This window comes from Xenopus laevis, chromosome 9_10S (genome assembly GCF_017654675.1).
Source record: "Xenopus laevis strain J_2021 chromosome 9_10S, Xenopus_laevis_v10.1, whole genome shotgun sequence".
Classification (NCBI taxonomy): Eukaryota; Metazoa; Chordata; class Amphibia; order Anura; family Pipidae; genus Xenopus; species Xenopus laevis.
The window spans coordinates 31,529,006-31,544,667 of NC_054388.1; the positions used below are offsets into that span (position 1 = coordinate 31,529,006).

At 39.9% G+C, this 15,662-nt stretch overlaps 1 protein-coding gene across 1 annotated transcript in view; it reads left to right on the top strand.

Moving 5' to 3' along the window:
- The window catches only part of cdh22.S (cadherin 22 S homeolog), a 105,493-nt gene that overhangs the window by 41,493 nt on the left and 48,338 nt on the right, over positions 1–15,662 (top strand). The window contains exon 2 of the mRNA XM_041578395.1: positions 13,857–15,452. Within this exon, the coding sequence (XP_041434329.1) occupies positions 15,267–15,452 (186 nt within the window). The 5' untranslated portion in view covers positions 13,857–15,266. The remainder of the gene's footprint in view (positions 1–13,856; positions 15,453–15,662) is intronic.

Sequence of the window (15,662 nt, forward strand, 5' to 3'; positions counted from 1 at the left end):
CAGCAGCCCTGTAGCACCTTGCTCCACAGGGGACATTTTATCTCAACTTGGGAGAGTTCTTGCACTCCCTTTCAAAATCAAAGTAATTTCTCCTGCTGCACTTGATTATTTAGTAGACAGTATGTCTGTGAGCTGCTGCTGTGAAGCTGGCATTCAGTAACAAATATTTACTAAATGTGGTTATAAACGGAGCTAGGCCGACAGATAAAGGGAAAAAATGTGATAGCAAGACTGTAATAAAAGGCACAGCTGGGGTTCATATAAATAATTCTCCAATAGGATAGTGGGTGCCTGGAATAGAGCCTGAAATTTATATTTACTGTCTATAATAGTTCAGTAAAACAAACTGATGGTGGTTCCTTTTTACAGGAGACCTAACTTGGTTGCAATTTTATGCAATTTTTTTAAAAATAAATGTTATTTTCATGCAAAACTAACACTAGATTTTCAGGTCAGCTCTTGCAAACAGAATACTAATCACCTTAAACTCGGAGCATAAAGATTATCACATACGTAGTTCCCAGAGGTAATAAAAAGAAGGACTCAATTTACTGTTGCAAGCCCATCTCCCACCATGGAGCCATGGTTTTGTTGAATTTGATTTGAGTGCCCTGGACTACAGAGTGAGCGGGATTGCTTTTTTTAACTAGTTGCTTCTAGGAAGGAATGTTGAGAATAGTAGCACCCAACCAGTACATAGCATTATCTTTACTTGTATAAAACAGAAGAAAACAATATCTATGTCTTGCATATTTGTTAAAAATTATATAATGGATGCATAAAATACAGAGTTCTAGAGATATTATTTGCACAAAGGCTATTTTATTTGCCAGAATTCCTATGATATTGTGCCAGAAATTGGCTTTTGATGGACAAGATCAAATTGTATGGAAATAATCCATTATTCCTAGTCCTTTATCAGATTAACGTTTGGGGACACAGGTCAACAAATGCAGATAACTTTGTTTGATATGTTGTAAGGTTGGTGGATGGTAATGATTTCAAGTCCTTTTATATGTCTGTAGGGGAAGATTCTTAGCTATTCCATGTTTGGACTAGGATCTAGGAGGAAGCACCATTGAAGATAATGCAATAGTGAAACCAAATAACAGAGACAAATATCTGGCTAGACCTCTACAGCAATATAGGACTGTACGTTTTTCCAAAGCCGTTCTAAGGGACCTGTTGTTCCATATAAATGACAAGTCATTTTGTGCATATTTAATTCATATAAGTGGGTTCCACCATACGGGCTCTCTAACAAATACATTTTCAGTCTCACCCAATGGTGCCCAAGAAAAAATGCCACCATGATTTGATTTAGGAAGTCAGTCGCGATGGTTAAACCAATACTTGTGCCACACAGAGTGCAGTTATTATTACCATAACCCTAATTATTACCTGTCAACAATCCTTATTTTAAATTAACATACCCAATTACCAGTTACATCTAATCCCCCTCAAATCCTATAAACCCCACCCCATTCCGGTTCACATTTTAGAATTATTCTGCATAATTAGAAATGTTTGTGTATGTGCTAAGGGGGCAGAATGGAATTAGTTATTTGGGCACATAGAGCAAATGGAAACAGTAATTCCATGGATGTAATTCCATGGATTTTATTGACCCAATAGTTGCATCATGCATAGTAAACCATAAACAACCATCACAGAGAATTTAATTAATGAAACAGGAGTACTGTAACATTAAAACCTCAGTATGCAGGATGTTAGTAATCTATTAACAATACTAATGCTGTCATTTTACAGAGAGAGAAATTACAGAGCCTTGCTGACATTAATTTTACAAGCAGTTCTCAAGCAGTCAGAGAATTTATCCGCACTTCCTATTAAATAAACCCATCAGCGTGTTTACAGTAATTAATAGGCATCTAATATCTCAGAAGTGGTGTAATTTTTAATCGTCCTTGAAAGTGGATTATGATCAATGGTTATATATACTTACGTTTTATTACTGTTACAGCTATTTTCTCTTATTTTACCAGTTTTATTAAAAGGTAATTATAATCATTAGCAAAACAGCTGGACATGTATTTACTTTAAAAAAAAATGCACTAAATTGCATTGAATGTCATGCAGCATAAGCTCCTTATAGCTCAAACGTCTTTTGTCTTATACGTCAATATGTTATGTAATTGTTAAAGGGTAATTAACACAAAAAATTTGAATCAATCATTTCCAATACATGCCCCCTTGTGACTCTTTCTAGTACATACAGCCACTCCAGACATCTCTGTATACATGGGCACTAAAGGTTGCATTTGTCACCAGCTGAGGAAATTGAACATCATGCATAGAATTATTGGTAAATCCATTTTTAAAACGAAGAACGCTAGCTTAAGGCTGTCACACGTACAGCATCATATTCTGCTATAAATTATATTTCATATGCAGATTTTTTTTTACTTTGTATGAAAGATTAACTCCTCAGACTGCCTACACATTTGCCTATAACATATTGCATGCCCCATGTTGTTTCAATATTCAAGAAGGAACTAAATACTTGTAGATGAAGGCCTACTGCTGAGATGTTTAATTTAGCTAACCGCTGAAATGTTTAATTTGTGACTGTTTTCATCTAAGTGCTTCTTAGTGTTTTACAGAAATTTCTGTAGCATCAACATGCTTCCCAGCCAATAATGACTTTGTATCCAGCCTATGGAATTTTTGGAATTTTACCATATAAACTATATGCCATGTAGACTAACAGTATCCCGTGCGGGACTGTGGCAAGGTCCATGTGTATAATGCAGCTATAATGGCACAGGTCAGACAGGTGGAAGGCAAGACGAGCTGAGGGCCTCCATGAGCAGAGACAAACAGCCTCACTGCAAGGCTAGCAAGGAACCCATCTATAGAAAGCCTGAATGAACCAGGATGTGAGAGTACTTAGCTCAAGTATGTTCTTTAAGACCAAATCCCCACCAGCAAATGCGATACTGAAAATACCCTATGAAATGAGCCAACAATTTCCTTTATTTCAAAATACTGCTCAAGGAATCACAATTCTCTACTCTTCAGAGTGGCAAATCAAACTACTGATTTACACATTCAACAGTAAAGTCTAAACAAAATGAATCACAGAATGGGATGCAATAGACAAGGGTTGCAAGAGACCACATTGAAGGAAAGGAGGGAACATGGATGAAGTAGTTTATTTGGAGCAACAAAATTGCTTAAGAAAGGTCAAGTCAAGTAGAGTATAAGACCATCAGGAGTTCTAGTAAGAGTATTAGAGTAGAGTCAATCTTAGAATCTGAGCCTTGGGTCTGCTTGGACAAAGGTGGCAATTTAAAAAGGAGAAATATAAAATGTAACATTGCAACATTGCAACATGCTTCTATTTTTTTTTAAGGAGAAAGATGCTTTAGCAGATTCAATTCTATTCTAGATTTTTTGTGATCTGTATATATTGGTCTGATACATTACATCCTGTAGTAGGTAGCACCAGCTCCTCAATGCCATCTTATAGTATTTGGGTACTCTGTCTAAAATGTCACATCTTCAGTTAGAACACTCACTGCTGAGCTTCAAACTGGTTCTGGAAGAAACATCAGAACTGTTGACTATATCTGGACATCAGTATCTGGGTTTTGCACATTTCTTGAAAGTTTTGCCAACCTTAAAGTGATACTGTCATGGGAAAAAAAATTCATGCATGCACTGAAATCCATTTCTCAAAAGAGCAAAAAATCTTTTGAGAAAATTTCTCTTTTGAGAAATGAATTTCAGTGTAGAATTCTGCTGGAGCAGCACTATTAACTGATGTGTTTTGAAAAAAGCATGTTTTCTGATGACAGGATCCCTTTAATGTGTAATGCTGACAACATTTGTTAGAGGAGGAATAATGGTCTGGGACTGTTTAGCCATGTTTTGGTTTTGGCCCTAGTTAAATTCCCCTGTGCAATTGGGATTCATAGAGAATGGGTTTTCTAAGACTGGAATGGGAGAACTGGACTGATTTGAAAAGAACCCTGACCTAAACCCATATTAACGTTTGTGAGATGATCTGGATTGCAAACTAATGAAGTCAGCCCTGACATCTGTGCCTAATCTCACTAATGCTCTTGTGCCTGAATTAAAGTACATTCTACCAGCAATGTCCAACACCTACTGGCAAATCTTAGAGTAGATGCTTTAATAGCAGTAAAGGATGAACTAAGGTTATTTAATACCCTTGGTTTTGAAAAACAAAGCTTGGTCAAGCAGGTGTCAAGATACTTTTGGTCATATAGTGTGCCTCCTAGAATTTACAAAAGTTAAATACCCCCCAATTTTGTTAGGCACTCCTAAATCTTGGACCCTCAAAAAAAGGAGCCTTCTGGAAATTGGGTTAAGCTTTGGGCACATCAGTCTGGGCATAACTGTGACAGTACCAGGGAATATATTCAAATGATGGGATGTTTGCAGAGGCTACATCCTCTTGCGCATGCTGATAAACTTTGGATTAAAGGGTATAAACATGATTAAGATTTATGTAGCAACAGTAGTAACTTGTTCCTTGTAGTCAAAGCAAATGAACAGTTGGCAGTAGAGCAGTTAGATTATCTGATGCACCTGTGATTAAAACTGTTTTTAATCAGAAGTACATCAAAACAGGCTCAGGCATTGTGCCCATGTAACCACCTGGGTCACGGGTACTAGTGCAATTTTAACATCTGTGTACCTACAAAATACAGGGGTTTCACTGACTTAATCAATTATATAAATTAATATAGCTATTTGGTTAAAAAAAAACTTTAATTTAATTCTAGGAAGACAGGGATATTAAAAATAAAAGGTATTTGTGATTTCATTAATTCTTGTAGCTGTTTCAGTGCCTTGTTAAAACCTAAACCTGGCCTCCAGAGTGTCAGAAGCATTTTGACCCATGATAAACTGATATCTATATAGTAGTACAGGATCCAACCCTATGAGTTGCCTACCAATATTCCACTCATATAAATGGAACACAGATATTTAGAATTTGGCATGGTACAGCAACATCTAAATTGTTGCAATCCAATTGGGTAAGGACCACCTGGGCCATTGATTTCTCATAGTGGGCCTGCATTATGATATAACCCTACATGTAAGGCCAATGTGGGTAAATATATGCACTGTGGCTGATCTTATTAAACAAGTACATTTTTGCATGCAAGGCCAGCTTTAAATATTTCAGATGGAAGCAGAAAAGACTTTCCATTTCCCACTGCACTCTGCATTAGAAGCTCAACTTCACATTGTATAAAGCAGAAGCAAATGAAAATGGAGCACAAATGAAATTGCCTCTCTAAGCCTGGTGAGAAAAGCACATATATCTTGAGATTTATCAAAGTACTTTTTGTGTTTTTTCTCGCCGAATACTCCATCAGGCAAAACACACAGCACACCACTCCGTCATTTATAAGAGAAGGCAGATCCCAACAAAATAGCTGCGAGTATGTTGCCTAAAGCCAATTCAATAAAACAAAGATGACAAAAGAAAACATCCGCTGCAACAGAACAACAGAATTCAGCTTTGTCTCTTAAAGAAGCAAAAAATAAATAGTCGGGCATCTGTATTAGTAACAATCTAGTAAACACAAAACAGAGCTGACCATGATACAGCTGATGGAAGTGTACTTTGTACATTATTCACCACAGACAACAGCTCAGCACAAAGGAATACCTTTCATTCTCTTCTAGTATTTAGAGGGGATGTTTACCCAAAACTGAAAATGAGGGACTATTCAAAGTAAAGCAATTTTCCAGCATAAGCCGATTCCCCAGCTTGCTTCCTCACGCCATGCACAGTCTCATTAACAATGTGGGAGGCAGGGTGCAAAGTGCAAAAACTCAGTGCAAGCAGCCATGTTTTTCTACTTTACATGCTGCCTGACCTATGGCTGCTCTCCATTAATACAGTGCCGCTGAACACATTTATGAGGGGCAAGTGGGGGAGGTACATAGGCTTACCCCGTACCCTTCCACTAACTTGCCTGCCAGACGTTAAAGCAAGGATTGCCTTGCACCAGTAGAGCACAGTGAACACCCCAGATAAAAGTGGTGCCTAATTGAACACTAAGCAGGTTCAAACTGGGTAGGTGGGATACAGTGAAAAAACCAATTGGTTTTGCCAATTGGTTTTGGCCCTCATCGTCCCCACAGCCTATACCCTCTACTCCACTCACGTGCCCCTTTAAAGTTAAGGAGAAGAAAAGAGGTAAAGAGTTCAATGGATGGAAATAAGAGGAGGCATGTAGTGGGGGTAGGTGTTGGGAAGAGGCATTCCCTGAAGGATGCAGGGAGGGCGCTTGAAGTCACAGCCCTGGTAGCCCTCCGATGCCTCAGTCCAATGGTGGCACTAAGGGGCAAACTTTTGCACCCAGGGTCTTTGTAAATAACCCTTACTATCTCTTTTACTCTAACACCCTGCTCCCAAAGTTGTTTTTAAGCCCCTCCTACTCCAGACCAACATCATATCCCACAATCTACTGCTCCAACCATTTGACTAAAGAAAGCACTTCAGCAATCAACTTGCAGGAGAGGAATGTAGAGTAGAGAGTAGAGCAGCTTATTTGCTGTTGAGGATGTGTGTGTCAAGGAGAAGTGCTGATGTTCTGGGGGATGCAGGCAGCATTAATGGGTGTTAATGGGTTTATGTAATGAAAGGTGCAGTTTGCTGCAGGTCTATTCACTTATAGTAACCAATCAGCAAGTACCATATATTGGTCACCTGTTTAACAACACACGTTTTTAGTGCAATGACACACGGGACTCTTTGTCGTAAGTGATTTATCTCAGCTATAGCAGGTGACAAAACCTCCCTTGTCTCCTCTCCACTGGCTGACATGTGACTCACCACGCGGGGGGAAACAACCCCGGCCCAGCTACTTTCTGAAGTAGCCTGAGTTTCCTTCACTGTGTCATTGCCCTTATTGGTTGCTATAAGTTACTGCACCGGGGAAAACTTAGAAGGGGAATTGTAAGGGCAAGGGAGGGGACGGACTGAGGGGAAGGCGAGAGAGGGGGTCATCAAGAGTTATAGAGGGGAGCGAATCTGGACTAGGGGTAGGCAGAAAAATCTTGAACAGGTACCGGCTCACCGCCCCTACAGTGTTGCGCCCTAGACAGGTGCCTCCTCTGCCTAACCCTAGTTCCGGCCCAGGCTGCATGCATAGTTGCAGGGCTGTAAATTTCCTATTCCCCTATCCATTGAGGTACTTGCATAAACATGCGCTCCATGCACTTTCATATAGTTGCCTTCTATCTCCTATTCTGAATCGACCACTGTTGCACCTACTGACGCCGGGGAACCCTGAAGCTACTGCCACCTCTGAACCAGAAGGCAATAGAGATGCACCAAAAGAATCAGCTGCACACATCACTCATGCTCTTGAAAAATGTCTACCATTTAATCAGCACAATTGCATCCAATTTGTATTGAAGTTCCAGCTCAGTAATGTCAATTTTAGCTCATTGCAGTAACTCCCTCTGGTGACAGCAACAATGCTGGAATGCTCCACTGTGGGTTCAAATTTGGTAATTGCTTCCGAAAGTTTACTTTGCCCACTGCATTATATATAGTCAATGACCCCTAAAGACTTTTACTACAGTGGTAAGACAGGGGGAATGCAATATGTTTTGTATTGTTAACGCAATAAATGACCATTGTGAATGATAGCGACCATTTTTGACCAATTACAGACCTCAATGATTTGCAAACAAAATGGCTTTTCTGAACATTCACAGTGTATGTAATAAAATTCCGCAATCGCAAAGCATATTTTGTAACAAAATATTTAACAAAACTCCAGGGGCAGTTTAGCGATGTAATATTCGCCAGAAAATTATTTTACATTCCGAGCAGCGTGAAATATTCACAAACATTTTTTAATTACATTCCCCCTTAAATGCCCATGATTGTTCAAGCGTCTGAAAATAATCATGGCGCATTTCGTGCACTAAGCATTTTACTTCTGCCACATTGCTCGCTTCAGCTGCTATAAAACCATGAATAAATGGAGGAGAATGCCTGATGCCATAAAGCAGTCAAGCAGTACAAGCAGCCAATCAAATATATATAAATGCATGTAGGCACGGGCAGAATATTCTGAGCAAATAACAAGCAAAACAATACTTTTATGCTTTACTATCTATATCACAGGAACTAAATAGGCAATTACTTACTTACTGTACATGGAGGGTATAATTTCCTTACAGACAGATACCAGTTTCCTTGAGATCCAGCACTGCAATAATGTCATGAATGGGATAATGGACCAATTCCATTGTTATTGGAAATGTTACTTTTCAAGAGCCATTTGTGTTTAGCTGTAAGTGTTCCTCGCTGTATAAGAGAACAATGACACCATATTTGTAAAGCTCCATGCTGAGTTATGATCTCCAACCAATCAATTTGAGAAGCAATAAAACAATGTGTAAACCCGAGAGGACCACAGTCACAATGCCGAATTGCATTTAGAAATGGATTTTTCTTCTTTTTACACTAAGAGCATAAATAACCTTTGCAGCGGAATACAATGCTGGTAAATAACCCGCCTGCTTAGGTATAATTGACCATGCATTCTAACTCTAACAACTTCTTAATCCCTGACACCTGGATGTTTAGTGAATAATAGATGTACATCTATTATTATAGTTCTATAACATCTCCCAATATATTTTCACCTGTAGACACTTAAAAAATAATATTGGAGAGGATGTGCAAGTGACAACTGTCCCTTACATATGGACGGAATGGAGGTTCTCTGTATAAAGGTATAGCAAGGGGTTGTCCGTTCTCTTGGTGGGTTCGCTGCCTTGACATTCTGCTATGACTGAGTAACCTTCATTATCGACTTCCAGCTGGCCACAGTATGGGGTATATCTATCAAAGGAGGACAGTAGAACTCACCATAGTTTGCTATGAAATTCCACTGCTGCTTAGAATTTTTAGGAATTTAACTAAGATGAAAGTGAGTGTGCACCTTTCTCATATATATGCTACCTGAAATTCCCATTTCAATAGAGAGTGGCAGATTTTCACTATGATGAACTCAGGGAAACTCTATTTTTCAGTCCTTCTGCATATTTCTCCCCTGGATCTGCACCTGCAGTTTGTTTGAAACCCCTCCCCTACACACCAAATCCCCCACCAGATCAACCCTCTGATTTTAGATGTCACCCCAGATACAGAGTGATCCAGGAGCATCTGGGCTGTCATATCCATGCCCTGCTCCACTGATGCAAACTTTGGGTGACGATGCTATACATTTCAATGGAGTGGGTAACTTAGGTTTACTGATAGTGAGAGACAGACCTGTTATTGTGGGCAGGCCCGGATTTGTGGGAAGGCCACCTAGGCCCGGGCCTAGGGTGGCAGGATTTTAGGGGGGCGGCATGCTGCCAAACCACACCCACATTGGTTCAAAAACACTGGGGATGCACTGGAGATACAATCTCCATGAAAATTTGCATGAATAAAGAATAGGGGACAGGGGGGACAAACGGCAGTGGGCCTAGGGGCGCCTGCTATGTAAATCCGGCCCTGATTGTGGGAGATGGGGGAGAGGGGCTAAAATCCTGAAGACCCCCAACAAATATAGGGGAGTTGAAATGTCTGTACTGTCCTCATACCTTATGTCCCTGCCACACTCTTTACATCACCAGCCCTCCCCCATTTATGTCAAGGAGCTTTTTTATAATTTTAGAAAAGGTGCCATCCCTACATGTGGGTAAATAAAAGGTATGTATGGCCAATCTTACATGATATTTAAAAAGATGTAGATCCATGTGGGCTGATTTATCCATGATAGTCTTGTTTGTTTGGTGAGGTTGCCAAACTAGTGGATCTTTCCAAAATATGCCACTTTGAACTAGACAATATTGAAGGTAGACTGTTGGATCACAACCAAGGGCAGGGACCACTTCAATGAGCCAGGTGTTCCTCACTCTAACAAGATTTTCTAAATCTGTCCAGTCAACTACTGGCCAGATATCAGTCAGGTAGGCCTGTTGGAGGGCCCCATAATCAGTTCAGTATTCAGCTTTTATTGGCCCATGTATGGCCACCTTGTCTCAAACAATAGGAGAAATGTCCATTCCTGTAACGGAGACTAGTGATGACACCTAGTAACTAATGAATGTTTGGTGGCTGAATAAAAGGGGATATTCCCGGACTGCATTAACCAGTGTGTGTGCGGATCCGTTTTCTATACACACTTGTTGCTAAGGGACCCGGCCGGGTCAACGGAAGAAACGCACCACCAGTTGCAGGATTGGTGAACTACAGGTGTGCGGTAGGAGAATTACATTGTAACCTAGTAACTAAGGCCTCAACACAAAATGAGGGTAAAGCTGGTAAACTGAAATGGAATCTATAAACTGATGCCTGTCCGCAAATCTCCACCTTTCATGTTAGAGCCCTAGATAATGTCAGAAATCTTGGGGTATATTTATCATATTGTGAAATTATAGCTAGCCACTTGTATATGTATTTAGAGACATACAGTATTTTTCAGAGTGTGAAAGTGAGAGTTCAACCTTTAACTAATACATCCCTATCAGTGTTCAAGAGTTAGGAAAGCTTTGAAGATCGTAACTGTGCGTTTCTGCTGCTTCGCCGGCGCAGAGACCTGTTTGTCTTAAATACTAAATGATTTCTCATTCACTGTTAATTGTGATCAGCCAGAGATACAAATATGCCCATGAATAGTACTAGGAGCCGATATCCTCACTATCTATAGATCTCAGCGCTTGAATATTACTCCTTTCATCCTGTGCAGACAAAATGGTCTCTGCTGAGGTTGCAGTTTGACTGAAAATATAAATGGAAAATAGTTTCAAAAGAGGTTTGACCTGAGGCTGGAGAAAATGCAGGGGCATATTTCACTTGCCAGTACTGTTTGCTTTCCTTCTTTAAATTGTATCCAAAGAAAGAATAGCTAGAGACTCTTTTTAACCATTTTATCCTTACCTTTATAATGGGGTTTATAAACTGGCAGTAAGTCCAGAGGCACAGTCCAGCTTGTTTTTTTTTTTTTACCATGGACATGTAATTGGGATTATTTCAACATATAGGCTTCCAATAGGAACACGCTTGTGAACACACTTTATTGAACCATGGTGGTACCGTATGTATCAATCCATGGCAGTGTAATAGTGACTGCTTATATCAAACAATGGCAGTGCAATAGGGATTAGCTTGTGTCAAGCCTTGTTGGTGCAGTAGCGATGAGCAACCTAAGGGCAAAATTTACCAAAATGCATTGGAGTGGAAAGTTAAATTAAACTGCAGTAATATATGTAAGAATTACCTACTGATTTAGTTGACAGGAGCAAGGAATGTGCTCTTTAACTACTACCAAACATATGCAGTGTTTTTCCTTCCTTTAAGAAGGAAAAACTGAAAATGCAAGGATAGGCAGAAAGGCAAGTCCAAAATCAGGCAAAGGTCTGGGGAGGCAGCAATAAAACAGAGTCGTTGATACAGGCTGAAGGTCAAGGGTGGGCAGCAGACACACAGGCCAACCAGATAACAGGCTAAGATCAAAACCAGGGAGACAGAATAAGAGGGAGTGAGGACAGGGCAAGATTCTCAGGAATAGAAAATCAAGGTCTCAGGAATAGAATACTCAGCCAGCAACAGGGTATGGGGGAAACAGGCTTAAATAGGCTATTGCCTGTAGATGGGATGGACCAGGGCATACAGACCTCAAGTGTCAGGAGCAGTGTCTCATACTTGAGGAGCAGTGACCAGAATACCCCAGGTCCCTGGTTCTGAAGCAGGGAGTTCTTGGTAGCATATATACAGTATATTACCCTGCCTTGTTAGAGAAACTCCTTTCCATTATGTTCTTTATGGTAAAATGGCTCCCATATTGCCATTTTCTTTTAAAAATGGTGCTGACTTCTTCATCAAAATAGTATTGTCAAGATATACTTTGTCACAGTTGCTGAAATCCAGGAGTGGATAATATTGACATTTTTCTTCTGCAAAAAAACCATAGCAGCTCACACAAATTTCCCTACAATTAGCTGCACTTTAACCCCCCCTATTAAAAATACTTGCATCAAAGTACACTTGTTGTACCTTAGCATAGTGCTCAGTGCTTCCTGCCTCCTGTTTCAAACTGAGTGCAGTTGCACCTACTGACACAGAGGAACTCATGAGCTACTGTCACCTCTGGACCAGGTGGTAGCTCTAATGGTTCCCTCAGCACTGAACATCAATAGGTATCAATAGAATCAGGTGCACAAGTCACTTTAATGGCAAATGATGGCTACTGGACTAGGAGACCTTTCACTGCAATGGGGTTCGGTTTACAGCAATGTGAAAGTACAATTGTGTAAATTTTGTTCATTGTCAAAGTTGCTGCAGACCCTTGTGACCCCAACACTGCTGGAATTCTGGGGGAAAACCTTACATTATAGGAAAAAGCATGGTAATTGCAATCAAAAATGTACTTCGCTTTTTTCATTTTGGACCCAAAAAAATAAAAATTGTGATTTATTTCTAGCAACACAGATCACATGGGGCTATTCTAGCCCAATTCCCTAATTTTGCAGCAAAGCTGTAGCAGGTGATAATGTTCCCTTATCCCAAGCAATAATGTTTAACTTGTATCAAACTATGATGGTACCCTAGGGTTCAGCGAGAATAGGTACACTAATAAGATTTTTTGCTAGGATCTGTAATTCCAATAGAGTATATACCAACCTAATTGCAGCTGCCATGGATAGTTTGCAAGCCAATTTGCTCCCGGTGGTGATTTAATGGCAATATCAGTGTCTTAGATAGCCTTGAGCTGTCTCCTTATTTGGCTTTCCCACCACAGTTCTCTTATTCATATGAATTGGCATACCAGCTTATTTTGTTTGTTCAACTGTGGACCCCCTAAGTGATGTACTAATAGGAGCCATGGTCAGATGTTGGCCCACAAATTGGAAGTTTCAACCCAAAATGTAGTATACATTTATGCTTACAAAAATAACACTGTAAAACATTGATTAAATAATAATGCAACCTTACCATGATACTATACTGTATATATCATGCGTATAAAGGGCCATTGTATACTGTATGTAGAGTTTTTCATAATGATATTGCACACAGGCTGTAGCAACTCATGATATTCAGGCCTCGAATTTGTACATACACACATCTGTACTATAGTGTTTTCTTCTGTGGTTTAATCCCTTACGAGCAACACACACTCTTGCCCAGTCATTCATCTCCAATGCCATTCCTCATTCAAAAAATAATATAATATCTTCTGATCAGTGATTCAGGGACAGTGTGAAGTGGCAGAGTACAAATCATTTTCATTGTCAGCCAGATGTACAACGGGGAGTTAGTTGTAGGTTAAAGAATGTGGGAAAGCACTGCTTATAAAAATGCGGGTAGTATGAGAATTTCAGGGCATACAGTGAAGCAAAGTCAATTTATATAAAGAGAAAATGAAAAATCCACACTCTGAACCAACAGAGCTGGAATTAGAAAGCTGGGACCAGTTCAAGTGGAAAGTGTATGTTGGCTGGATAGAGAGAAACCTGCAGAATTAAGGGTCAATACATAACAAACCCTGACTGTGTATGCATGTAGCAGATTTCTACCCATACCAAGCTCCTGTCTAACAACATTCTTTGCTGAGCAAGAGTTTTCTCACAGTGTGTGTTGTTGCCACTGTAGCCAAGCACCTGCTGCCAGCATTAATCAGACATTTCACTAATCAGTAATATATAAAGATAATGTTTTTTTTTACTAAGATCTAGATGTATGTTAGCTGCACATTTCATATATAATCTGATTATCAGTAAGACACCTGGAAGTTGACAGCAATTGATACAGTCCTGCTTTCCTCTTTGTTTAGATCGCAAAGCCAGCTCCCTGTTCAACAAGCTGTTCAGCACCACGGACAGCTACCTTCTACTCAAGCATATGAGAATGGCACTCAACATCCCTGCTCTTACATGGGAAGCACTCACAGAATGAGAGATTAAGCAGGAATCCCCTTGCTTTATCATAAGACATCGACGCACTTATGACTAGACAAGCTGAGGACGCACACTGAGGATTCAGCGGGGCACAGGACACAAGAGGCTCTGAACTGAATATATTGTCACATATCCTAGGATAATCTAGTAATCTTACATTAAACTCGTCACGAGACTCCACATCACTACTATGCTCATGTCACAGGCTGGTGCACAGTACAGGCCACTGCACTCAAGAGCAACTCAGTTTATAATGCCCCCTGTAGAATATGGTATCTCCCAATAGAACTCAAAACATCCCAATATACTACAGCTCATCCCAGTACCATTCAGAGCATCCAACTATAGTACAGCTCACCTCAGTACCACTCTGAGCTTCCCATCTTATCCCATTGTTACTCATCCCAGTACCAATTAGATTACCCTACTATAGCATAGCTCACCCCAGTTCCCCTCACATCATTCCAACATAGCACAGTTTATTTGAGTACAACTCACAGCATCTCAGTATAAGCAGAAATTAGTATTATCCTACCTTACTCAGCATTGGGCATTTAAGTGCCTTATCAATGGCTATCTGTTAAACCAGGTCAATTCAAAGCTTCCAAATTTAGTCCTGTGTAATCCAGTGCAATTGATTACATTTTACAGTGTTCCATCATATCCAAGTAATAGTATGTCCTTTACCAGTAGAGATGTAACTCCTCCACAGTGAATACTGCATATCATTGCCTATTATTGAGTTACAGTATGCCTAAGCGTATCCCAGTAATATTGCCTAATAGATTTTCCATTTCCAGTGTTAAACATGGAATCCCTGTTTTCATTTGTATAATCTTGGAATAGCCGAAAAGAAGAATAGTTCACATCTGTATCATCTGTTCAATAGAATAGTGTAGAAGAATAGTATAGGGTTCTAGTACATATTAATATATATCAGTACAAAACTGGTATGTTAGAAATATAAAAAGCTGAAGACTGAAAACATGACATACAGTCAGACCCAAAATGTGTCTCTGTTCAAAGTAAAGCTCAGAATTAACTGTGTATATATAGTTATGCCCTAGAGCCACTCCCTCCTGTGCAGTTCAATACATTTACCATATAGTCCTGTATAGTGGTCAGGCAACCTTGTGTAAAGTATAGTTGGCTGCACTCAAAGAATGTGGAGAAAGAATGGCCAAAGGTGAGGTGGTGTTAAACATGAGTACCCTTATTGCTAAAACATCTGGTACACCCCTTATCCATGCGTGATGTGAGGATCTGGGGGTCCCGTGGACTTGGGAATGGCTGCACGAGGGCTTGTATGGACAGCGGTGCTAGTTCTCTGCAGCCCGAAGCTCCTAGGAATGGTTTTCATGGATAACAGATTGTCAATAGAGATGTCTGGCCGGGTGAAGCGTGGCTGGGTGTGGAACCAGTTCTTCGTGGTGGAAGAATATACAGGGACAGAGCCTCTGTATGTCGGCAAGGTAAGGAGGGAAATGGGAAATATAAGAAAATTAGGTCTAGTTCTTGATAGAAAATACATACACATTTTTATAAGCACAATTTACTGTATCTCCCACTATTTTTTAGGTAACAGAAATATATCAGGTTAAATCTTATTGTACATAGAGAAATTTAATCTCTGTGTAAGTGTATTTATATTTATAGATGCCATACTGCTTCCCTATGACTAT